Here is a 26,965-nt window from a genome sequence, read left to right as displayed (position 1 = left end):
GATTTTGTGTTAAGAGCAACATTGGGACTTCTTGTACTGGCCGCGTTCACATCGCAGTACTTTTGACACTTTTGACACTCTTATTCAACTCATTTTATTTTCGGGAAAATGTCACATTCAAGGAGAAATGGACTGACTATGAACCAAATGTTGCACATCTTACATTTTCTACTTAAAATTACAACAATATTGCACCACTATTAAACATATTAAAAATAAGAAGGCAAACAAAACCAAAAATATGTTTTAGACTGTATATCTACCTATGTACCCCTGAAGTCAATGTTTTGTGTGTATATAATGTTTGATATAAGATTTTAATAATGTACATATAATATATGTACAATATTAATATATAAAATAATTAATATTTTGAATAAAGAAGAAAATAATGTGCTGAATGACACAGCTTTTAACGCCCTGAATTTGCCTCTCAGGCAAAGCACCTTCCCAGCCCCACCAATAAATTATGAATATAGGTTAAATTATACTAAAGAACGGCCATAATGACATTGCTTATCTTCATGTTTAAGACGGAAGTTATTCCGTGTTTGGTCTGGCAGTTCGTACTCGGGGAAAATAACACACTACTAAAATGTGGCTTCTTGTTGTCATGGTAACGAGTACTGTTTGAAGACTTTTCATTGACGAGTAGCTATAGCTATCTGATTTGGTTACATTAGTTGATGTTTTGTTACAGGTCTTTATCATGATATCGTGACACTGACACGTGTTTGAGTCATATTATTGTTTTTATTAGCTCATTACAAGAACATGTCTGACACCCTAAATGACGAAGATAAATTGGGAGCAGTTTTGTTTCAGGTAATGTTGTCTAATTGCCTACTAGCTAACGTTAACACTAAGGTTACACTTCTGACTTAAGGTAGCTGTTAGCTAGTTATCGTTGGTTGCTCAAGATAAGAAGATTGCTTTTGAACACATGCCAGACAGTAGGCCTAACTAAATGTTTCATAAACGTTGACGTTGTTCTTTCTTTTTAAACCTCCTGACATTTAGCTAAACTAACAACATGCAAAAACAAGCTACAAGTCAAGTTAACAGTATTTGATCACTGAAATGTGTATGTTACAGGTTCAAGAGGATTTGAGAAAACTCAAATGTAGTCTTGAAAAAATCACTACCAATGAGAGGGGAAACACTCTGGACATTCAAGCCTTGGAGGCTGCCATTGGAAAAACAGAAAGTATAATCAGGGTAAGTATGCTAAATAAGTGCTGATTAAAATGATATTAAAACATACATCAGACAAAGGAAGCTTGGTTACAGGCAGACAGCTTCTGTGTTATTTTATTGTGAATAGAAGCATGCAGAGGATCATCTGAAAACAGTGACTAAGCAGGTGTTGGTTCTTCCAAGAATTGAAGACTTGGAAAAAAACAAGCAGATTCCAAAATGGTAGGTAAAGAGAAGCGTACATGTGTTGAGATTGTCTCGAGTGCACTTTCCTTTATCATGCCATTGTGGGTATTGATGGGTATTATAATTGTGAAATAATTGTGCACGTCTGTCCGTCCTGGGAGAGGGATCCCTCCTCTGTTGCTCTCCCTGAGGTTTCTCCCATTTTCCCCTTTAAACTGTGGGGTTTTCTCTGGAAGTTTTTCCTTGTACGATGTGAGGGTCTAAGGACAGAGGGTGTCATATTGTCATACTGATATTCTGTACACACTGTGAAGTCACACAGAGGATAGCTGATATTCTGTACACACTGTGAAGTCAACTGAGACAAATGTAACATTTGTGATATTGGGCTATATAAATAAACATTGATTGATTGATTGACTGATTGATTGATTGATTGATTGATTGAAATTGCACAGGATACCTGCTCTGGAGAGTGTCCCAGATGTGCGTCCACAAAGAGAAGATCTTCCGGGGCCTTCACCTGGGGAAAAGGTAGGTTATTATTATTGTTCATTCATATTTTTAGTTTTTAACTTAGTATAGTGTTGCAAGTTACAATATATACTGTAGGGTTGGTTAGTTAGACATTAAACAATATCCTTGTACTATACATTAAGACAGGTGAGACAAAGAGACATGGTGTGATAGAGCAGCACATGAACACATGAATACTTTATGTTTAGCAGAACTTTACATTCATTTCAATCTTTGATATTACTAACTAAAGTTTTAAAACCTTTCCTCTCTTTGTCTTATTCAGCACAAGTCAGCATTAACCATGCGTTTGCTGTGTAATCCTGCTCACCCCCACAACAGAGCCATTTTGCATCAGAAATTTGGGATATCACTACCTGATGTCAACAAGAGGAGTATAAATGCAGTAAGTAATCTTAGATCTAAGATAAATATATATTAATTTAACTTTGTGTTAGTATCATGTGATGTTATGTGTTATCCGACCAGGTTTAAAGTAAACACTGTAAAAATGCTACTTGACTCACCCTTGGGCCTTTCAGACTCTATGGAATCAAGGTGATAGTTGATTTGTGTTCTCCCATAATTATTTCCTGCAAGTTGTTGTAAGATGGAGAAGTATACATAACAATCATGGAGGGAGTGACAGTTAATTCAACTCTGGCTTTGTAAAACTGAACACCCAGGAGAACTTAAGGTTTTGTATTAGTCGCAGAAATGAGGCTACATCTGGAATCGTGGAGTATATTTTTACAAACAACATCAGAATAATAATTTGCCCCTCCATTTATTTGCTTTGTACAATGAGAAATGGATTCCTATGTCTTGAGTCTTTGTTGATATTAATTGTAACATACAGCACATGCCTCAGGAAAGATTTGATTAGGAAGCATTACAAGAGTTTCTGCTGCAACAAAGATTAATTGAGTATCATTGCTCCTTTCCCTGATGCTTACTCTCTTAAACCCCTGAAAAGACACTTTATGCTGGAGTGAAGAGTGATGGTACGTGTCTGTATTAATGGATGCTTCAAGTGCTCAGAGACACAGTGACACAAAGGTCACTTGGCTCAGTGATGACAGCCAGCTCTTGTCATGGCAAATCAATTTATCTTTTCAAAGGTCGACATTAGTTTTAGATATATTTTACACACATCTTTTCCAATATGTTTTTGGTAATCTACACATGACATGAGAAATAGCAGCCAAGACTGTCATTCTGATATAGGAGAGATGGAAGTGCTGGCTGCAGAGAGCGGAAGGCAGCAGATTGCAGCACATCAGCATTCTTCTAAAGAAGCAGGCGCCTGATTGCTGTGCTATGGGCTGCTGGTTTACAGCTGTCTCAGGACAGAAGTGGGTACCTGGTCCAGCATGCCAATAAGACAGCCGTAGCTTCCCCAACTGCTAACCACTGGCTCTCTGCCTGCTGCCTTCTCCTGCAACTCAGGCCAGCTCTTCCTCACCACGCTCTTGCCAGGAAATGAGCTTTTGCATTTTAGCAATTTTAGAAAAAGGTGCCACCCTTTCCCAAACCCATCTGAAACAGATGTGTGCCTGTGAGGGGAGATGCTCCCAGCACCTGGCTACTACCTGAGGTCTGTCAGAGAGCTCAGTGGTCTGAAAAGAACAAGAAGATGACATTCAGGGATAAGTCTGGAGGATCAGCAGCACAAACTTTGTGTTTTCTGAGTGTGTTTATATTAAACAAGGGCAATAGATTCACTTTTTGTATCAAAATATGTTAGAATATGTTGCAGGACAGTTTTGATCTTGGCATTGTCAGTGTTATGGCTCGCTCCAAATCTTAATGAATACAGGAAACATATTGTTTGTAAGATGCAAGCTATTATATCCCAGGCTTCTTAGCACTTGTTTGCTAGAAAACCAGTTCAATCTTACATCAACAAGCTGGGATTAGACTGATGGCTGAGGGGTTGGTTAGATCCGGTACTTACAACAATGTCACTTATAAGAAGGAACTCCAGCTGCTGAAGAAAGGTGTTTAATTCAAAAGGGGCCAAACAAAGAAATACTGGAGCAGGAGCTGGAATCATTGCCTCAATGTTATTTATTTATTTCACATGTACATCCTCTGATCCTATGTGAATGTTCTGTTAGGGAAAGCATCAGAGAGTCCCCACTCGCTCTGTGGTGACTCTTCCAGCCATTGAACCAAAGGGCCGTCGTAGCCTGGCAACACCTGAAGAAGACATGGGGACAGGTAAGCAGACATTTCAGCGCCTTATTACCAACACCTCACCTCTGTTTGAGTGTAAGAACTGACACTCACTTCATTGAGCGTGCCTGTGAGTTTGTGTATGGGGGCCATATGGAGCAGGCCACATATAGGCTCATATAGACACATATAGACATATAGTGCATATAGACTTTGACAGGCACACACTATATCCTGATATAATATGGCAAAATGCTCACCATTATTTATATTGTTACATCAAAAACAATTGCATGTTCTTATATTAACTTGTTTCCAGCATTATTGTGCTTTGGTTTTTTACTCTTACCTAAGTGCAATATTCTGAGGATTGTTTTTTTAATTCATTTTTTCATCAGATACAAGTTTTCTTCATGCGTCGATCCATCCCAAGGCTGCCTCTCTTCACCCCAGAGAGGATTCCTATCCCTCTAAGACAGGTCGGTTTTCCTCGGACATATTGACCCTAATAAAGTCCAGTCACTGGCAGTTCAATATTTAGTGAGGCCTTTTATGCAATTATGCCTTTTATCTTCTGTTTTGCTCTCCTGCTAGTTCTGTAATTGTTTTTGATAGTATTGTTCAGTTAAAACCATAGACTGTATATATAAAGGTTAAAACCCTTAATGGCACTGTTCTTGTAAAGGTTCTGATTGATTCAACATTGATAACATTTTGCCACTGATAGAGTAAAGTTGAACCTGTCGGTTTGTGACGTCATGTCTAATAGGCTCGAGGTCCAGGAGTAACAAGCAACTCAAATGGGAAAAAGACCCTCGATCCACCTGTAAAGGAAGTGAGTGCACACCCCTCTGTACCACCAAGACACCTCCTCCCTCCGCCTCCACAAGTGAGGACCACGAGGGTATAATGCAAGGCGCCAATGATCTTATCCCTAAAAGCCCTCAGGTAAAAATACTTTAGTTTTGAGTGGATTTTAAAATATAAAATGCAATCAAAGACAATAATTCAATTGATTTAAAGTGTGAGTTGGTGTCCTGTCCCGTGTTTCCCTGTGCTCTGTAGAATTCACCTGTGGACGTAAACATCATCAAATACCCCTTTACCATTATAAAGGGTCAGATCAACCCGTTGGCAGCAGATTTCTGTCACTTTAAGCAGAGCTTTAGCTTGTGTTGGAGCAGTGTGCTGGATGCTCTGGAGGCCCTGAAAAAGCTGCTCAGGGACTTTGCCGTGCCGCTAGCCAAAGTGAGCGGGGAGTGTCTGGTGGAGTTCAGCCACAGCTTGGGTACCGGTTGGAGAAAGGCTCCTCCAGTCAGCGGCCTCCTCTCTGTGCTTGGAAACTGGGAGGAGGTATCAGAACTGGTCTTACGCCCAGGTCAGCGCTACAAAGGAGAGGGGGGCATGGAGGCGGCTGCCATCCACATACAGTCCTGCTGGAGGCGCTACTTAGCCCGGACTGCCTACCTGAGCCACTGCAGGAACAAGTGGGCGGAGGGCATCATCGCTGTCTCATGGCTGATGTACTCTCAGAAGATCCGAGTCAGGAAGGCCCTGCAGGCTCGGCGTGTCAGACAACTGGAGAACTACCGCAGCAGAGCCCAGGTGATGGTGCTTATACACAACATGTTCATTCTATCTCTATCCTCCTCTGTCTTACTTCATATTGCTCACCTTTTCAAAGCTTGCCTTTTTTTTTCTTTTTATCCCATTATTTTTAAAAATCGTCAGACTTTTATTTATGACTATTAAAATAAAACACATCTAAATCCAAAATGTGGATATATGGTTCCACCTGATATACTATCAATTATTATTCAAATTAAATCATCTATATAATACATTATGCTTGTGTGTTTTAGAAATTAATTATAAAAGTTTGACAGGTTTATTGTTTTTTCTAAAAAAAACAAGAGCAAAAAAGGAACCTATTCATGTTTCATATTGAATTCTCTTTGCTTTTTAATGACTGTTTTGAAATGCCATTTTATAATGTGTTTCCGCTGCACTATTTCTTAATGCTCTTAACATCTTTCAAGCACTTTGAATGGCATTGTGTTGAAAGGTGCTATAGAGATAAACTTGCCCTGCCTTACCTACATTTCGAAGGTCAATTACATTACATGTGCAGTAGCTAAATCAATAATGACATGCTATAAGTATTAAAGATGTTTCAAATAGTTAAATGTTTTGTGTTTTTGATATAAGGTTTTAAAAATAAATCAGACTATAAAGGGAACATTTGGGTTTTGCTGCTTAAATGATTGTGATTGCAGTGGCATTAGGGAAAGCTATTAGTTGAGTTGGAGACATTTGGCTTTAATGTGGTATTTATAAACTGATTTAATATAATGCAATTACAAATGTAGAAACCCCTTTCTGGGGAGATATGCCTTGTTATGCTGAGATGAGGGATTTACCTCAATTTACAAATATTATTTCAGCCATAGCAGAACATTGCAAAGCTCAATAAATACAAATGTGCTTTTATTTATTCTTCTCCATGAGAGTGGTATGACGGAACCCTTTTCTTATATTTATAATGTTCTGATCATTTTTCCCATTCAGCCTAGAAGTCATGTCTGTGCTGTCATCTGGGTAGAACATCTTTAAGAGCGCTGACACAACATTAATTAGTGACTACAAGTTCATCTAGTTTTAACACGGCTGTGTGTGTATACATGCACTAAATGTATGTTCTCACTCTTTAAACATTCATACCCCGTTAATTAAGCCCGCTAATCTTCCCCTGGCAGTCGCATCATGTACCTTGATGATTGAATTAATTGCGAGAAGATGTTTCTAAAGTAAACGCTTAATTTAATTAAGGTGGTATTTTATGCTTGGTTTGCTTCTGTTAGCCCAGAGAGAGATTGGCTTGATGTCTTTCAGCTCTGCAGTGATGATTTGTGTGTGTGTGTGTGTGTGTGTGTGTGTGTGTGTGTGTGTGTGTGCATTCATGCAGTCCCCTCTCTGATCACTCCTTCTCTCCGTCCCCAGCATCTGGCAGCCGACTGGAAACATATCCAGTCCTCCAAGAGGACCATTATCCACATCCCTTCATTAGGTAGCTTTCTCTGCCTGCTGCACACACACACACACACACACACACACACACACACACACACACACACACACACACACACACACACACACACACACACACACACACACACACACACACACACACACACACACACACACACACACACACACACACCAACACACACATGTCATCTAGCAGCAGACACCCCATCTCACCAGTCTGCTGCCCCAGTCTGTGGCCTGGTGGAGGCACTCTGTCTCGTTCAAATGACTCTCTGCAGGAAGGCACTCACAGGATGATGACAGTCCCCGTGCCAGGGAACTGAACAATTTAGTTTCAATCGCCATTTAATTTGCAGATTAAGCAAATGAAAAGCCATTATGTTGAATATTTGCAAGAGGCACAAAGGTCTTGTTTTATTGCTCTGCAAAAAAACACACACCCAAAAGAGCAAGACGCTGCTGTGTTTTTCCACCAGACACAGAGTGCACGCTATGATCCGTTCTTGTTCTAATTTCACCATGGCACTCACATTTAGACTGTAATCAGGCATGTGCATTGTAAATCATTAAGCGATTGTCTAAAATTATTAAGCCTAATTACTAGCAGATGGAACGCTTTATTTGCACTTGGGGTGGCTACAGAGAGTGCTGTGTGAGCAAGGATAATTAGAAAGTTGAACCCCATTGTTGTTAATTAGCATGAATCCAATCATTTAATTACCTTGATTCAGTTGAGGATTCTCTCTCAGGCAGAAATCCAGACAGACAGATCCTGGAGGCACCACTGGATTTAGCTCAGGGGCTGGACATGCTGCAACAGGACGCCCAGCACATGCCCCACACTGCCCCTTCGAGTTATAGAGCTACATTAATTATCAAACTGCACCTAGACGTATCTATACCACCCCAAGTGTAGACTCACACACATGAGCTCCAGCTTTTTAATAAGGCCAGGTAGAGCTGATATGAATCCCTCTGAAAGTCTTACCTTTGTGACCTCGTGCTGACAGGATACCCTCAGCGCCAGCGAAGACATTTGAGGGGATTGGACATCCTGCAGAACGTCCAAATAGGCCGACTGTGTGATATTAGAGGTATGTGTTCACCTTCTCATCAACATATACACACATTAACATCTGTATGCTTTTAATGCCAACATCATTTTTTGATATTCCAAGATGAAAATGTGGAGGTGATCTACGTCTGTCCGAGACATTTGGGGGAGGATATTCTGGACTATTACGCCAGCCTCCTGAAATGTGATGAAGAAACAAACGAGGAAGATACCGGCAGCGCGCAGGCCTCATCCCTCTCCATCAGGCGCTTCATCATCCTCACACCTGAGGCTGTGGATTATTTCCCGGTAAGATCAATTAGATCCACATGTTGTCCACAAAGATAAACATAGAAAATAAAAAACCTCACAGCCTCGCATTTTGTTTTTCAGCAGGATCTCAAAATGTACTGTAGAACATGGATAATATTCTACTGTGGATGCTACAAGATTCTGTAGTTTGTGCATCCACCTCTAGAGGGTACTAGAGGAGATTGTTTGGCACTGTGTGTCTAATATTCTTTTTAAGTCCCGTTTACATATTTTAAAATTAAACATTTGTGTTATATTGAAGTAAACACACAAGGTTATACTTTATTCAAATGAATATAATGGTTTCCAGCTGGTTAATACTTAAATGTTATATTAACGGTTTATTCTGACTGCTTTAATCTTGAAAAATCTGAATTTGATTACCTCAATACAATAAAATGAAGGTGTTGTTATATTGTTTTTTTTACATGCAAGCACTCTATCCATCTTTTTATATCCTTTTGCACAGATTGAATGTGCGACACAACACGGCCCTCTTCATTCCTTTCTATTGATTTTCCTGCTGTTTTGTTGTTAGACTGTGCCAGACGTGTTGCTGAGATGAATCACTGCTACCCATGGCTGGCAGCGCATTCTGCCAGTGACAGAAGGGATAATTCCATGTGGATCAAATAAATACAGATGTGAAGTAATTAGTTATATTCCCAAGGAGCTCATTGCTCGCACACATTAAAGACGTGAAGGATAGGGGAGGCCCCCCACAGGCAGCTTTTATCAATTCAACCTGCTGGAATACAGGAGAGGTTAAAACCCTGCTGGCTATCACAATAATAGATCTGTTGTGTGTACACAGTGATAAATCAGGTCAAGAAACAACCCTTGAAAGACACTTCTTTTTTTTTACACTCTTCTCTCCTAGACCCGCAACATGTGCCTGTCCACGCTGCTAAAGTACAGTCCGCGCACTCTGAAGCGCATCAGGAACCTGATCCAGGGGAAGCAGGCCTACATTGTGGGTGGGGTGGCCCATGTTGATGACCTGGCCGTGGCTGATGAGCTAGGAGTCCCCATCCTGGCTCCAGAACCAGCTGTTTCAGAACTCTACAGCACCAAGTCTGGAGGGAGGAGGATCTTCGCTGGGGCAGAGGTTGATGTGCCCCCAGGTCAAGGGGACATCTACTCGCTAAACCAGGTCCGAGATGAAAAACACAAAGCATACAAAGACTCCACACAGCCTGAGTTTCTTTATTAGAGCCTGGTGACACCAAACACATTTGATTTGTATTAAATGTACACTAGAAAAACGTAAACATTGACTTTAGTTAAATATATTATGTCAACAGATTTCACATTTAGGTGAGTTGAAAGTAATAATCACAAGTTTAAAATAAATATATAAGGTTCAACTTAATATTATTGCTTTCAGTTAACCTAATACAGTTATGTGAAATGTGTTGACATAATACCCCCTAATTAAAGTCGAGGTTTCAGTATTTTCAGTGTACGTTTTATTTAATTTCTTTTGTTACAGCTTCATGAAACGCTGGCTCGGCTCATGACTGAAAACATTGACGTGCAGCGCTGGCTCTTCAAGATGGACTCTGAGCATGGCGGCCGTGGCACAGCTTCCTGTGACGTCTGCCATCTCAGCTGCTATAAGGGAGTCCTGCAGGAGAGCCATCGCTATGGTCCTGAGTCGGGGACAACAGAATGGATTCAGGTAAAGACTCTGAGGATTTAGTAATCGTCCCCCTTTCATAAACTATAGAACCATATCTCCGAGGACACTTTTACACACTTACTTTTATGCAGTGTTTTTATTATTTTGCTAAAAATGTTTTTCATGTTTTCATTTATTTCCCTTATTACTCCCTAAATTGAAGTTTTCTTTACTATTATGTCTTGTTTTAATAGCACACCCAAAAGCACTGGTTTTACAAAAAGTGCAATAAAAATAAAGTGTATTGCTCATACCAGAGAGGGATTGGCCATTTAGAGCTAACATGGTAACAACTAGACACTTAACAGATAACATTAGAGTAAAGTCAAATGGAGATTGTGCTCCTTATTGAGATGAGACAGCTAAAACAAAAGGGGTTGGTTTCATTTCTGGTTTTGAATGAACAAAAGCTGAGGTCACAGCGGGGTCACAGAGATGCCATCATTTAGGAGTCTTAACGTCACCGTCACAATGCTGGTCCCTGTAGTACAGTATTTTGAGCATCGTCCCCAGAGCCACAGAACATGAAATCAATAGATACAATATCTGTTTATACACACAGCTGTTATCCATTCTCTCATGTCGATGTGTGTTTGGGAGAACAGGAGCCTGTCCAATGGTAGTAAAGCCCTAACTCACCTGCCAGTGACAATATAATCACATACATTCTAGCCAACAGAGCATCTCTCTCTATGTACATGTGTTTATATTTATAAACTATTTTGTGGATTCATTTCACACAGATTCAGGCCGATTTGATTTCTGAGTATACTGTAAGTACAGTATATTGAAGTACAAATGGCACAAAACACTAAAATCCATATTTGCAGCTGATGTTTTTTTACCTACCGCTCTGCATCATTGAGATGTTTGTCTCTGACACTTATTGGATGAGTCGGATCCATTTGTAAGGACAACACTTGAGTACAAATACAATGTGCAGTGTTAAGTCAAGTAAGTACAATATTGTAATTATTTCATACAATATCAACATTAGCTTTTACCTTCGAAAAATCAATTCAGATTTAACACGTGAAAAATAAAAAACAATAATTGGTGAGCCATTCATTTAGTACAGATGCAATCTGTACACTGCCTCTGAGCCCCTGGCTCTTATTTCTCATATGCTTACAAAGTAGCCTTTGATTTTCTGTCATGTGTTAATTACCGTATTTTGCCATTTAACTGGGAGCTTTGTGTAAACTAATTACAGGCTAATGATTGTGGGCTTGAAGCACAACGATTTTACTTTTTATTCCATCCGAAAGAACAGCAGTCATCTCAAGCGTCTTATGGCTCACTCTGTTTTGTTCCTATTAGCTCCTTCTTTGATTCATAGTGCATGTGCGGAGCGGGGCTGTAATTGTTGTTGCATTGGTGCTGTTAATTATGGCAGAGAGTGGCTGAGCTACCGCCAAGGTCCATAATGGTGGCTGAGGCAGCTCAGGAAAGTAAATGGGGTTTGTTTCACCAGCTGGGGTCCCATGGAGAGGGAAGAGTGCCGAGGCCCCCAGTGTAGGCCCACTGCCTCGGGGCTTCTGGGCCATATGGACACAACACTTTAACTGGCCTTTATTTTACACCTTGCTCTTTTAATCAAAGCAAAGCCCACATCCTGTGCTCCTCATTGCATGATTTTTTTTCATGACATTGTTTTCCCCTTAAAATGTGTTTGCCCCTTAAATGTAGAACATCGTCCTTCTGCTGTTGTACGTGTGTTGAAGGAAGCAATTTGGCTCTATATACTGAAAGATTACAGATAGTGTTGTTGATTACATAGATACATATGAATATTTGATATCGTTATCGCTATCCTCTCCTCACAGCAGAAGCTGTAGATGGACATATATTTTGAGATATAACACTCATTAACGTAGCACTTTACAGAAAAGAAGTAGACCTAATTGCAACAGCAATGAAAGCTATTGAATAAGATAGATACTGAACATTTGCAAGCATTTAGGCAATAGATGTCTGAAGCTATGTTTATGTAATTGTGTACATTTAATGAATTATTTATCAACAGATATGGTCAAATTAAGCATTTTAAAAATTCATTCATAATTACCAAAACCATAAAATAATAAGTGATGCTCGGAGTGTATGTACTATTCAGTTTAATATCTAACACCCTTTATATTCACCATAAAATAGAGAGGAGATCCAAATGATACTTGGCCTTAGTCTACAAACACTGTGTGCATATTTTTGTAATTATTGCTTGTTCTGAAGGGCTCAGCAGGAAGAAGAATACCATGTGGTCCTTCAGAATAATACCAACAATCCCTTCTGGCGATGTAAAAGAAAGCCTTAAAGGCTACAACAGGAAGGAGGAGGGTTTGCATCCACACTGAGCTTCCACTGAGCTTTAGGAGATGTGTTTGTTCCTCTGAATGTTGTGAGGCCCACAGCCTGCAGCACAATGTTCCAGCCTGCAGAAAGCCCCCAGGCCTCGTTCAGCATTTACACAGAGAGAGGTTAAAGACATGTAGATCTGCACCCATGCAACGCCTGAAGGGGCCCACACACACACACTAAAGCGCTCACACAGCTTGCATAAGGATCATTAGGCACAAGAGGGTAAAAATTACACCTAATAGCGTCAACAGATGGAGTATTTCTTTTTGTCACGCTGTGTACAAACAGATCTTGAGCAACACCTTATTTAGGTTAAGTTTGTCAACGAAATGGGTCATTTGATAATCACTACCATCGTAGATGTACCGGGACATTTTGTACAGATGTTTACTGTCTAAATAGTGTTCAGTCTGCGGTTGCATGGAGGAGTTTAAATATATAATCATCTGCCTTAACATCATTAACCTGAATTAACCTTAATAAGTTGCTTAAACATTTCCTGTGGCTCATGTTTGCTTTGAATTTAGTTTCATGTCACTGGAGGTAATAAGTGCTTTTGGTGCAAGCAGAGGGAATGTAGCAAGATGTTAAACTCAACCAGGGATGAGGGGGAATGTGGTAACAATATGTCATTTACTATTGCACATCAAATGAGTCATAGCCTTTTATATTGAAGTCAAAGCTTTGGTGGGACAGTGCTACAGAAAATGAATATTCATAAAGAATGTATGACTTTTTATTCCAGAGACTTAGTGTTGCTTTTCGGTCGTTTCAACATGTAATAGAGAGAGAAAGAGGCAGCGCTACATCTATTTTATTTATGACCAGATTGCTTGTCTTTATGTGGACACCAAGCAAAGCCTGAATCCTATCACAGGGTACTGTACGCAGTTTAAGTCCAAATAATTTATTGCAAAATACCTCTCTGTCTTTTCCCTCTGTCCTGCTGTTTCTGTGAACTGCATAGGCAAAGTCCTGGGGTGAGCTTGCTCTTCCGTTGAAAATGACAACCGTTCCCTTACACTTTTTGCCGCACCATTGTGTGCTTTATGGTTTGTATAGGGGGAATCACTGTGTAGCATTTGACCTCGCCTCTTACAGTACTTGAATATGATGATGGCTGTTACATGACTGGAATATCAACAGCATAATCTCCAGCCCTGTCTCCAGTGAAGCCCGACAGCATACACTCAAAACAAAGTAACGCTCCAGATAGAACGATGAAAGAACAAAGACATTATATCCATTCAGACTTCAGTCATCTCTCAGACCGGCTTCACATATTTTATTGTGTATGACTAAATTAAGTACACAGACATTGTTACATACAGAAACCTGTATTTAAAATAACACTCTGGGCGCTTCATACACACCTTCATTGTAGATTTATAACACAATAAACTGATGATATAAAATGATAGCTTAAGGTTAAGTGGTGTCGTTGGTGTAACTTTAACTCTATTACAGCCGTGTCAGAGGTAACCGTGTACTTGAGTCGCCCAACTGTTTTAGAGGACATCCAAAACAAAAGTAAGAAATTATCAGCATAATTAAGTGGCGAAACCATTATGGCATTTCCTAGTTACAGAAACAAGAGTAATATCGATCCCAGTGAAGCCCTGATTGATCCCCAGATAGATGAGGTTAGCTTAGGCATTCATCAGCTGCCCAGTGGAGGGAGTTGTTATTGAGGGCAGGTGCTGTCTCTGTGGCTGTGAGTTAAAGCCATTAGACTCCCGAGGCCTTCTGATAATAGGCTGTCACTCACAGGTAGACCTTCCCGGGGTATCCATCAGACACTCGCACAGAAATTGAAGCAGCCACCAAAGGTCTCGGGGATAACAAGCAGTCACTGGAGTCATCCGGATAACACAAGGGCATTCCCAATAATGTGCTCGACACCTAGAGAGTTTGATAATGAGACACATAAAGTATCCAGGACTTGTTATTGTCTTGTGTTTTGAATAACAAACATACATAATGTCCTCTGATCTGTCCCCAAAGCATTTTCCCTAATGTATGCACCCTAACTTTCTTCCTGCAGGAGTCTGTGCTGCCTCGATATTTAGATGAAATCCCAGAGTGGCTGTCCCGTTACGCCCAGCCTGTTAAAACCTCCTGCTATTCCACCTGGGCCTGCTTCCTGGAGACCTTCCTCAGGCAAGGTCAGATACCTATTGTAAGGCACTGAATGCTTTTTACCTCCAAATACAACTATTTCGAATAGGTTAATAGTAATTTCCTATGTCCTTCCTAGTTCCCAGATGTTACCTATGTGACCTGACAAGCTTAATAATGTTCATGCTGCTGCTGTTGGTTGTTAAACAGCTGCTGCATGATTGGTAACGTTTTTATTTTTCTCTTCTGTCGCTGTGTGTCCAGGCGGTGTGGTGGAGGCCTACCCCCCCTCAGACTGTGTCACCTGTCTGACGGTAGATCTGCTGCTGAAGCCCGGGGGGGGGGTGACCATGCTGTCCTGCGGAGACCAGCTTCACGGCTCCTGTCAGCTGGAAGCTATAGGCTCCACTGTCCCTCAGACTTCTGTACAGCCACAGACCTTGCAATCCATCTGCATGCGTGTGGGCCAGGCCTGTCTGCAGCACCTCATCGTAGGGTATGTCTCCGTGGACCTGGCTGCCTTTCTGAACCCCAACACCATGGAGCAAAAGGTGAGACGCAGGCTCATGCTACCACGGTAAATATGGTCTGGGCTGTTGCAGCATATGGTGTCAAAGTTCTCCATTTCAACATATTGGTGAGACAGATCAATGTTTAGGCTGGATTGGGGATCCATTTGAGCAGAGTGTCTCCCCTACTGCTCCCCTGGGATTCTGAAAGCAGGAAAGGCAAACAGTGGGTGCAGGGACCAAATGTGTCACCAGGCCATCTAATAAACTGTCAGGTGTTATCGTGTCGATACACTGATTCTACCATTTAAGACTTGCCCTTTAACCTCACAGTGTGGAGAAATTCAGAGGCACCTATCTTTCAGACAATAGGTCATTCTAAAGTGATTTGGCAGCTTCACAGGGATGCCCTGTCAGTGTTTAACCCCTCGCTGCTTACCTGCCGCGCTCTGCTGAAATGTGTCTTGTTATTATAGCGAGGCACCAGCGAAGCCTCATCTCATTTGTCAGGATTAAGTTTTGTTGAAACCTACTTGATTTATGGTATTGGAAATGGGCTGGTTTATGATGGTTTAACCTCTGCTCCTAACATGTGGCTACATTGACTGCTTATTGATCCAGAGCTGTGAAATGAAATGCTTTGTTTATAATATGGTTTATAAAATACTAAACCAGAAAAATGGTGGAGAAGGCACTAGGGCTACTTAACAGTTTTTTCAAAAGGGTATAAAAATAGACACTGAATGTGTTTTGTATATATTTTTTCTTTGATACAAATACACTCCTCTTTGAAGGACATTTCAACAAATCTATTCATGTTTTTTTTCTTCACTGTTAGCATTCATAATGTCTTTCCATATATAAAAGATATATTTGAAGATGATGCTATTTAGGGCATGCTTGCCACTAGAGGGTAGTCTCTTATGGATCAGATGTTAAAACAAACAGTGTGGGCAAAAGCGTGTTCAGACAATGCTATTTTAATCTTAAAACTTTAAAATTATACATTTTATTGCATCAATATTATTTGTTCTTTACGTTTTTGGAACAGAAACATTTTTGTGTTTTTATGGATTGTGGATTTATCACACAGTAAGTATTTTAAGGTAAGAATAAACATATCTCACCCTATTATAGGGTGCGGGGGGGGGATTAATATATGCAACCATATTTTTCAAAAGGTCATTATGTCACTAAATTGCAATTTTTGGTTCACTCAAATAAGGAAATTATCGTGATAATGACAGCATTAAAATTCATTTTCAGTTTCAACGTTGACCCAAAATTGAATGGGATTCACTGACAGCATAATTAAGAACAGACTATAAACAGCATGTGCTTCAATAGAGCAGGAACATTGAAGACAGATTCTTAACCATCTCCCCACACACAGACAGAGCAGAGCCACATGGGCAAACCTGTCTGGATTTAAACATCAATTTAGATTCAAACCTGTTGCTAAAAGCTGCCTACTTTATTTGATGGGAAGAAGTGGGTCACATATGTTTGCCCTTGCAGTCTCTCCTCACATTGTGGAGCGGCGGGGCCCCAGCTGCAGCATCAGGGTTTTTAATGAAAATGCAAGGCAATAGAAAACAGGTACAATCCAGGCTTACATTTCCCACGGCTTTGTTAAGAGCGACAATGAGACATCGGAGTATGATTTTTAGTGAGTTGAGTGAATGGTGCGGTGGAGTGTGTCCGTCACTCAGGCCCAGGTATCAACCTGATGCTTAGAGACCAGCACTGTCCACTGCTGCTGACAGTAAAGAGGGCTGAGTGCAAAACATACAGCTTGCCTTTGCTAAACATGAATGTTCACAGTTTGCAGTCGTTTTATTGTGTGTTGTTTATAACACCTTCTGCATATACTGTATAATCTCTTCATCTGTTTTGCCTTGAATGCATTTTTAGAATAGTCAAAGGCTCAAATCACAACAAATCGGTGCCTTACAAATCATAAGCAATGGCTATGTAACTCAACAACATTATAGTTCACATTACATCAATTATTCTAACATAATAGAAAACACTTTTGTCATTAATATTTTATCACATCATTTGGGCTATACCTTAATATGATTTATTGGTATAAGTAGTACTTTTATGTATGACACACTTTTGAAAATGAACACATTTATTATAGCTTTGAAACTATTTATTTATTCTAAAGGACTCGTTTATTGATTGATCATTTCCTTATATTTCAAACAAAAATGCATGTTTTCTCACTTAATTGGATAAAAACGGTCCGATTATTAGATACAAAAATGTGTCAATTTCAGCCATATGCTATGACATTTGTTTCGCAATGTATTTGAATAGGAAAAAAAGATATTCGGCTTATAAGAGAATTACTGTATATGGTCTGATATCCATGTGTTAGTGGAGATATAGTGCTCAGGTTACAGAGACTGCGCGGTTCAGACAGGCAGCCATTTGCATTCAGTGGCAGGAGCGTTTACTTTGACAAATAGGAACAGCAAAAGGAGGCAGCCGACTGCCACTTAGTTATTAACAACTCCTTCACCAGTGATTTATTTGCCACTTTTGAAGAGAGGACATAGCTATTAGGTTATTATTGGGAAAATTAGCCCTGTTTAAGCGGAAGGCTACGACCATACCTGACCCCTTAATATACTTATAATGATGCCATTTACTATACATATCTGAACTTAGCTCATCAGACCTGTGCCAAACTAACTAGCCCAAGGCAAGCTGAACCCAACCGCAGCAAAGGATCTACTTTGTGCACGTGTCATTCCACAACTGAATTACCCAAATCTGTCGAGCACACACCATTAACCGTGTTTTCCTTTCCCCTGCCTCTCAACACGTAAGGATTAAAAGGTACTGACCCCTCTCTTTATAAGGATCTGTGGGTGAAATACTTTGACGTTCCATTTTTGTGATTAAATTGAAATGTACGTTTTATAGTGTGTGTTTTTCTCTGCTGTGACACATAGTTAACAATGTCTTGTGTGCAGGTGTGGGCTATTGATCTGGACCTCACATACAGTGACAATCTGGCCATGACCCAGATGCTTCTGATGATGACTGGAGGAACGCTGAATTTCCACACAGGCTGCTTAGAAGTGCCAATGAGAGAAAGAGAAGAGAAAGGCTGCGAACACCAGACTGCAGCCAAAGTACCATTTTATATTTGCTTACCGTACAGTTAATCATATTTGAAATGTTTCATTTTTTCTTAAACAAAAGGTGGATTTAAAATGCTATATTTGAAGTTGTATTTTCCTACAGTGGCTCATTTTGTTGTTAAATGTAGTCCTAGAAGAAACCAGCTCTAAGCAAGCAGAGACTTTTAGAGGATATTATTATACGATTACAGTAATCACAAAGATAGATCAATGTTTTGCTCCTCATTTTGTTAAATACAACTAAATACTGTAATTACGCACTGAGCTCAATTGGTGTTTAGGTGCTGAATTCATTATCATTTTGATAGATGAGCCTAAATAATCAACACATTAATAATTCATACCATTTTCATTATGCATGTGTATGCATGCTTGAACACCTCATCAACCTGGTGCCAGGCCTTAAACAATAGAGTTCTTTTATTAGCAGTATGCCTCAGTTTACGCTTGTTAATCTGCGACTTGTATTATTTTATCAAGCGTTCATTTAGTGGGTGGCCTGATGCTTCGGTGCAGCAGTTGAGCCACAGCAGTGGTTAATGGCTTCAGCAGTGGCCATCATTAGCGCCCTGCATATTACAAACACAATTAAATCCCTGTTGGGCACTTTTATTGTTTGTGTGAGGGTCCTATGTTTGACAACCGCTAACACACACCCAGCACGGCGAGTTATGGGCGATCTCCTCGGCTCACAGGGGCTTAGGCCTGCTCTTTTGTCTCCCAGAGGTGCCTGAGAACCAGGACCATTTTTATCCTCTTGAGCCCTGCCACTTTTAAGTAATCAACCTCTCTAGTGTTACTTATACTCGCATGCTCAGAACCGCTCTGTTATCGTGATATGTATCGTGTGCGGCGAGTCGTCCTTTTGTGCATTGGCCAGTGCTTTTGTCTCAAACAAAATGCCAACATTTGCACTCCTCAAACTGTGGTTTCTTTGATTGGCATCATACAATTAAGCTCATCTTGTACTTGGCATGTCTTCTAAACATTAATTGTTGCTCCCCGCAGTTAATTAAGAAAGGCCCAACAGTTTACCACATGTGCCCCACACTCATCATGTTTACTAATCACACACACTCCCCAAACTCAACAGTGACCCTAAGGACATGTGTATGGGGTTCAGCCATCGCTACTTCGCTTACACACACCACCTACTTTAAATCCAAATGTAATAGGACATAAAGGTATTGTCTCATTTTAGATTTATACAGAGCCGTATGCTAACCATTATATTCTATATCATTTCTTGTTTCTTATTTTTCTTTTGTTACAGCCTCCTGTGGTTCCTCGTTATGCAGTTATTGGGAGCCACTTGTTTCACTCAAACCTTTCCATGTTATACCATGATGTGTTCCTTATGGTGTGCAAGGCTCATGGTATAGGATTTAACATGAAGGTAAAATCCCCAAATGTATCTGCTTGCCTTTATTATTATCTTTATTTTTGTTTTCATTTTGCAGCTTAGCGTAAAATGGAATGTAAAGTGGAACTCTATAGACTTTATAAATCCAAGTTTGCTTACCAAAAAGATGTGAAAAGCCTTTTGTTGCTCCAGAGGGAGGTTCACAAAGTTTGATAAGTTGAAATGAGTGATGTGACTTGAGTCAGTGTTGGTTGGGTTTGAAAATAAAAAGAATACCTATGGGTGCGTGAAGCCAGACAGAAATGTAATTATGAAACCTCTTATCTCCACTTCTCATCTGCTCTAGAGGCTAGCAGGTTGAGGCTAAATAACACACCCCCATCTTTGATCAAACTGCAATCCAGTTGCATTGTGGGAAATGCACAGGCCAGGTTGTGGCAAGGAAGCAGAATGTATGAAATAAAAAAGATTGAATCAAATTGATTTTGATCTTTAACTGAACATCACAAGTCTGGCAGTTGAATAAGAGAGTGATGCTGGCTCAGAGTATTTTTTTTATTTACACTAGTGTTGATGGAGCTATCTTTTGGCTGTGTGTTTCTGGCTCTAACATTTCAGAGGAAGCAAGGCACCATTTTTGCTGTTTACGACGGCAGTGAGAGATGCAGGATGGGAATGATGTGAGTATTTGTTTTTGCATCAAATGTATAAACATTATTACAGTATTCATGACATTCAGGGTAAAAAAGCAGTAGGAAGAATCCTGAACACATTAGGGTTTGTTTGCACTCTCTGTTTAATAGACAAGCAAATAAACAGTAGAGGATTAGGTGGATAAAAGACCTCTACAGACTGAGACAAAAGACAATTCGTTTAGAGGATTAACATGCCACCTCTGGCTTTGTAAATGTTGTTACAAACTCTAGAAGTTGTTAGGCAGAGGGTTATTTAACATATTTATCACTCAAATCCTTTAGCCTGCACAGTGCTGTAACAGTTCAATCAAGCTGTGCTCATCCCCCAGAAGACTGAAGATGTTGTCTGCTGAAAGTTTCATTTAGCAGCACCATCACATGAGCAAGGTGATTGTTTCTTAGCTGGCAGCATGGGGGACATTAGTAAACTCGTTTGTTTGGGTCGTCGTTAACAGAGCCGTCTCAGAAGATCTCCAGGGAGCTCTGGTGACCTTTGCTCGGAATCTGTCAGTCATTCATCAGGAGATATCGCCCTCTAACATGCAAGGAGAAACCAATTTTAAGGTACCGTGTTAATGACTTAACGATCCCTCCTCATATACATCATGAAACGTTCATCTTTGAGTCAAGCTCTCGTCAGCTGGATGGCAGTCATTTAACTTGTTTCATTTATTTTTTATTTGTTAGTATCTGATCAAGGAAGTAGAAGACGTACTGCAGATGACTGTTCAGAACAAGATGTGAGCAGTGGAGGATAAACCTGCTTCACCAATATACTAACATTGCTCATACCAAGTTAAGTCTTCTTGTCTTTGCCAGCTTTAATGTACTATTATACTTTGAATACATGATTCACCGAAGATGGAGATCATTGTTGATAGCTAAATAAGTCCCTGAAACATTGTCAGATTTTGCCATGAACCTTTATCATATTTTATTATTTAGTTTTATCATCTGTTTTAACTGCCTACATATAATTCACTATTGGAAAATGGCAGCTTTAAAGACATGCAGGAAACTGGGGTTTAAAGTATGGTTCATTCAAGAATTTGAGAACAAGCACACCATTTTCTGCACAGCTACTTAACTTATCTTCATGTTCTGTAGATTGGTTTCAAAGATTTAAACATCATCATCATCATCAAACCAATGTATATATTTTAATGAAAACATGTACAATATGTTGTATGCAAATTGGCTTGAACATGTGTGCTGTTTCTTCAATGTATTCATTAATTCTGGTTGATATGGAGAAATGTTGGTTTAGCTGTGGTTTGTGGAATAACATATGAATTACAGCAGACTGTTCAATGTTCTTTGAAATATTTCAGGAAATGCTTCAGTGTATTCGAGTGGATCTATTGTGTATGACAACATTCTTGATGATCAGGCACCAACAAATCGTGCATTGCTACTGGGATCAGTTATAAAAGTTGCAAAGGTTTATTTGAATCAATAGTAAGGATAGCAAGCAAATACTTATCTGCATAAATCTGTTAATATAAAAATAATACAGAAAGCTACTAACAATGTATACAAAAAGAATATTACTAGTTATTAGTCATAGTATGTCATTCATTAGGCTGACTTCACACACGTGTGTATCATGTCAGTTACAAATAAAACCTTGAAGCTAATTTGTTTTTTTCACGTTTGTTGTTGCATAGAGTGGTTTGAGTATAGTGCAAGCTGAACTGTCACATGACACAAGACTCATACCCGCTGAACAGGTGAGCGCATCAGTAAAATACAGGTTGTAGCAGCTAATGCTGTAGAAGAGGAACAGCTTAGCAGCACTGCGTTTCCAATCGGAGGACTTTAGCAGGAGCACCAGGTCAGAGCAAATACCACAGCACTGAGTGCACAGAGCTGCTCTGTACACACACACACACCTCTGCAGGTTAAGATAACGTTTAATATATGTTAAGCATGTGTATCGGGACGTGTGTGTAACGGAATATCTGCAGCAGAAACACGTGTTTAGCTAGCACCGTGTTGTTTTGCGTGCTGTCTTTAGCTCACGTTGGTTGTCCTGTGTGCACACTATGCAGCGTCCCACTCATGGTCCCACTGCTTTGAAGGACGTGTAGAAGTTGTGATGTGGTACATGAGCTTAGGTCTGTACATTTAATAGCTAGTCTGAGCTCTGTCTAGCTTGTTAGCATGCAGCCCAGTTAAAAACACGAACAGCAGAATAAGGTGAATCATTCTCCTCTCAGTTAAAGTCATGAGGGAGTTTTTGAGGAAGGTCCACGGTGTCTTTATAAAGCTCGCCCTGTTTCCGAGCACTTTGGGCAGGACAGGCCCGCGGCCCGCAGCCTCAGAGGTGCTGACCTGCCACCTGCTGCAGCGCAAACTCCCGCCCTGGACCTCATTCTGTGTCCGCTACAGCTCCGTGCACAATGACCAGTTCGGACTGTCCAACTTTAACTTTAGAGTCCAGGGATCCAACTACCAGATACTGAGGACAGGCTGCTTCCCCTTTATAAAGTATCACTGCTCCAAAGCACCTCATCAGAACCTGGACTATGAAGACAAGTTTTTTACCATTTTGAAAGTTCTTAACCTAGGTCAGTGAACATCTTTAATCCTCTACCTTATTCCCACAAAATACATATATTTCATTTTCAAACACTTCGGATATTAACTAATCAATGGGTTCATTATTTGCAGGCATCCCTTGTTTGGCCTATGGCATCGGCTGCTGGATGGTGGTGGGAGCTGCAGAAACAGTGCAAACAAGTGTTGGACCCGTCACAGTCTATTTCGCCTACAAAGAAGATGAAGGAGCACAGTTCTAAACAAAATACTTATTTAAGTGTTTTTTTCAGAGACTCTTGTCTGCCAAGCTGCTGTGTTTACTACATTTCCCCATGATGTTCTGCTGGACCTATGTAAACAAAAGTGCTGTATTGTGTGACTCATGCGACTGCACAGGTTCATTTGTGTTTAATTATTTAATATTTAAAAGTTGCATAGGAGGAGTCACTTAAGCATGTTATTACACGGACATACAATACTGACTAGCTTTCCATTAAAATTGAATGGTTTAGGATTTCTAGACTGCTTTTCCTGTATGTTTTCACAGGGATGTTGTGAACGCTGCGTGAAAGTGTATTTTTGCAAGAATTATTAAATTATACAACATTACTTTAAAGATATATGTTTTTTTTTTAGGCAACATTACCTTTACACATGCCTATAAGGGTCAGCCAGCTTCCCTAGATGAATCTTCTTCTTTTTTTATGGAGACACTATCTTCAAGATTAAAAGTATTAATAATTCATATAACCGATACCAGGTGGTGTTATTTATTTGACACTGTTGCTTCATTTTGCGTGACAAATTTAGGAATTTAAATAACCCTGGCTCATTTATTTAAAGGTAAATTAGTGGTCACTCTGCATGCAACAGATTGTCAATAGTGTTAGAGAAAAACTAGTGACAAGACAGGTGTGATAAAATAGGTTTTGATTACCAAAGTGTGGCCTTTGTACAGACACATCTACATCCCTTCCTCCGGGCCTTCCCTGGCCTTTGATTTCTGGTAATGTGCTTTGCTGACAGGGCACCCTCCCCTCTGCAGCAGAGCCCTGCTCCCTCTGAGAGGCAGGTTGACAAACTGCCATATTGATTTCTTCACTCCTCAGCATCTCCTACTAATAGCATTTATCAGCGACCTCAATTTTCTGGCCTTGGCCTCTTCATTTTTAGCAACAATGAAACCAAACGATTAATTTCTTGTTGTACATGTAAATCAATGCACCTTTTGACCTTCTTTTCACTTGAATGCCTACATGCTGTTTGTGATGTATCGCCGCTTCATGATGGTCCTGCTTGGTAAAACTTGCCCGTCCCATTTAATGATATCATTATTTTCTTTATTGTTCCTTCATTGTGGTCTTAAGATATAATCCTCATACTGTAACTAGCACTACTAACACATATTTTATACCAAAAGAAAAAGTTTATTTATTTTGCTGAAGCCTTCACACTAATTACTAAATTAGATATTAAAGAGATATGTAGGGTCCCTGAATGTATAGTAATTTGCATGTTTATTTTATTCTAAGCATCATAACCTCTGTTGTGTAAGAGATGTCTAAACCTCGTGCAGAATTCATGGGCCAAATCCTCTTTAAACAGCGTGATGACACCACACTATCTCTTAATCATACTAATTGCCTTGAACAACGAACATTTAGACACACTTATAGAAATCTGATCCGTAGTATCAGGCTGCACTTAAATCGCCCTCCTTTCATCTCGTACCTTTCATCAGGACTGAAAGTGTGCATGGGGAATGCTCAGGCAACCATGTCTTAATTACTCATTGACCCTTTGACCCAGGCGCTGCATTGATACCCCTGTGCAGGCAGACACAATTGCACACGGTTTGCATCCGACTGTAGCTTGTGTGTGGCTATTACAGGATTATGTGAGTTGCTGAAATGTAAACTGTGGAGCATGTGAGTACATTGTATTTGTTTTCAGGGCTTCACCTTTGAGTCACTCTAAACTGCAGGAGGGCAGCCCACAGGCTTAGCGTTTCACATCGAACCTCAGTCACCACAGAGCAGGTCTAAAGTATCTAGACTGCAAATGAGATGCTGTAAATGAACAAAATATATCAGCATTTGGTGGGAGATTGATGCCTTTTAATAGCCGAGGTAGTCTAGTCCTGTATTGAACATTCTAAATTAACCAACACATGTCTTTTGTGGTAATGAACTCAGAATGAATGCCTGTTTGGCAAGTTTAATTGCATACTGATGCTGGTAATAAGTTTTGTCAAGGTGAAATCTTTAAATACTTGTACTGTTTAGAATTTAGGTAAGTAAAGCAAAACAAGTGCCCAAATGGAGTGTAGTGTTGCTGTAAATTGTTAATGTTCAACAGTGAAATTGCTAATCAACTTGCAGACACTTGTAATTATCCTCTAATTAGCCAATAACTTCTCAGATTCTTTAGTGCAAAAATAAATAGCACAAACCATTTTCATCTGGAAATAGTTTATGCAGCCAATTCTTGAAATAAATTATTTAGTAGGGGAGTCACAGCAGTTTTCTCTCTGTCATATAGATCTATGGCTTGGCAGAAACAATTATTGTGTGAACAACCCCTGCAGCTAACAGTGGCAAGGTTATCATTACTACGCCTCTGGATCGGCCACCAGCACCGCCTCTCGCTTGCTCCACGAGCAGCAGGGTACCAGAGCCATCACTCAGATCACTTTGAGGATCACACTTGGAATTACATCTCAATACAGATGTGTCAGCCAACATTGTCACAATATTCACTGTGAAATGGCACTTTATAATTACAATATGACAAAGGAAACATAAACCTAATTTCAAATCTACTGGAAACATCTCCAGTTGTAGACATACGCAACGCTTTGAAATGGTAAAAGCGTGAGTGAGATTCGTACAATTTTGTTATTTGTAGAAACACTTTTTCAGTAGTTCATAATTGCTGACCTTTTGTCATTGACACTTGAACCACTGCCTCACCTTTTTGAGTAGGGATAGCGTACTGCAGCAGTTAAAAATCTATTATGGTGTATTTCTTTACCCAAGGGGCACCATAATTCTTTTTCTTTTCATCCCCTCGCTCTTTTTTATCTTTATGACATGTTGTATATGAGTGTGTGTGTTGGGGGAAGGGCTGAAACGCTGCTCCTGCTGTGCCAATCGGTGTTGCCCAGGCTGCTGTCAGTGGGTGGCTGAAATGTCTGTCACTCATCTATTCACCACCCCCAGCTGACATTAGGACTAAGTTGCAGTAAATAAAAAATCTGGACAATTTTACAAATGTTCCTAACATTCTTCTTCACATTTAAAGCATAATAAACATGGTAATTTGTTATTCTGGGAGTGGATCTACATTTTTATAGTTTAATATGTCATTGTCATTGCTTTTACTGTGTTTAGTTGATGCCCTTAAGCTCGTGCACTTAACTTTATGCCCAAATGTCGTTTATTTCTTCCAGTTCAAGTTGATTATTATTTTGTTTTTTCTTTCTTGTTGATGATGTGTCATCATGTTCACTTCATTCATACTCAATGCTTACTCTGTTGACATTAAGAGAATAATGGATTTTAATAGTTTTTCCACGACTTATCCGGAGAGTTAAATGAACTATTCATTTTTATTATATATTATGCAGTATTTAAAGTTTCAGCTCATTAAAAAACAGACGCCCTCCACATCCCCCAGGCTGTCTTTTACCCCCCACCAGCATGCAGTCAGGCTCCTCTAGCCACGGGCTCTGCATGATCTGTTTTTCCTAAGTCAAAATTGAAATATACAGAAATATTTATTTATTTGCTTGTGCCTTTTTATTTCACCAAAGAACAGCCTAATGTCTTTGTAGCTTAAACAAGCGGCAGCAGTGGATCAGAAAAAGGGCATGATGCATGCTTCTGTTTGATTGATATAATTTGTCACATTGCATATATGTTTGATCGTTTAGTTCAAGATAAAATATCTTATTTAAAAAATACTGCATGTACTTCAATTTTGCACCAGAACAGGCCCCTTGTGTTATTTGATGGTGCCGCTTCTTACTTGCACAATAAGCAGCTACCTC

At 39.9% G+C, this 26,965-nt stretch overlaps 2 protein-coding genes across 2 annotated transcripts; both read left to right on the top strand.

Moving 5' to 3' along the window:
- Window positions 1-658: 658 nt before the first annotated feature.
- On the top strand, window positions 659-21,998 carry iqch (IQ motif containing H). The gene is made up of 21 exons (XM_010797383.1): window positions 659-825; window positions 1,096-1,218; window positions 1,325-1,419; window positions 1,842-1,917; window positions 2,186-2,305; window positions 4,020-4,122; window positions 4,476-4,556; window positions 4,847-5,025; window positions 5,143-5,682; window positions 7,078-7,144; window positions 8,136-8,219; window positions 8,304-8,488; window positions 9,372-9,644; window positions 9,984-10,172; window positions 14,575-14,695; window positions 14,913-15,199; window positions 18,145-18,306; window positions 19,589-19,711; window positions 20,297-20,358; window positions 20,829-20,937; window positions 21,061-21,998. The coding sequence occupies exons 1-21, from the start codon at window positions 775-777 to the stop codon at window positions 21,115-21,117; spliced, it is 3,087 nt and encodes a 1,028-aa protein (XP_010795685.1). The 5' UTR covers window positions 659-774; the 3' UTR covers window positions 21,118-21,998.
- A 14-nt stretch (window positions 21,999-22,012) lies between these two features.
- Window positions 22,013-23,175, top strand: cunh15orf61 (chromosome unknown C15orf61 homolog). The gene is made up of 2 exons (XM_010797382.1): window positions 22,013-22,943; window positions 23,047-23,175. Exons 1-2 carry the CDS (start codon window positions 22,601-22,603, stop codon window positions 23,172-23,174), a joined length of 471 nt encoding a protein of 156 aa, XP_010795684.1. The 5' UTR covers window positions 22,013-22,600; the 3' UTR covers window position 23,175.
- The last annotated feature ends 3,790 nt before the right edge of the window (window positions 23,176-26,965 follow it).

The sequence above is a fragment of the Notothenia coriiceps genome, unplaced genomic scaffold, assembly GCF_000735185.1.
Source record: "Notothenia coriiceps isolate Sejong01 unplaced genomic scaffold, NC01 NC01_scaffold00037879, whole genome shotgun sequence".
NCBI classification, from domain to species: Eukaryota; Metazoa; Chordata; class Actinopteri; order Perciformes; family Nototheniidae; genus Notothenia; species Notothenia coriiceps.
This window is presented reverse-complemented; position numbering and strand designations above follow the sequence as displayed.

Excerpts from the sequence above, each read along its gene's own strand:
- cunh15orf61 (XM_010797382.1), top strand. The coding sequence starts at position 22,601 with ATGAGGGAGTTTTTGAGGAAGGTCCACGGTGTCTTTATAAAGCTCGCC. Across the intron at positions 22,944-23,046 it reads TTTGAAAGTTCTTAACCTAG|GCATCCCTTGTTTGGCCTAT; the intron begins GTCAGTGAACAT and ends CATTATTTGCAG.
- iqch (XM_010797383.1), top strand. The coding sequence starts at position 775 with ATGTCTGACACCCTAAATGACGAAGATAAATTGGGAGCAGTTTTGTTT. Across the intron at positions 2,306-4,019 it reads ACAAGAGGAGTATAAATGCA|GGAAAGCATCAGAGAGTCCC; the intron begins GTAAGTAATCTT and ends ATGTTCTGTTAG. Across the intron at positions 8,489-9,371 it reads AGGCTGTGGATTATTTCCCG|ACCCGCAACATGTGCCTGTC; the intron begins GTAAGATCAATT and ends CTTCTCTCCTAG.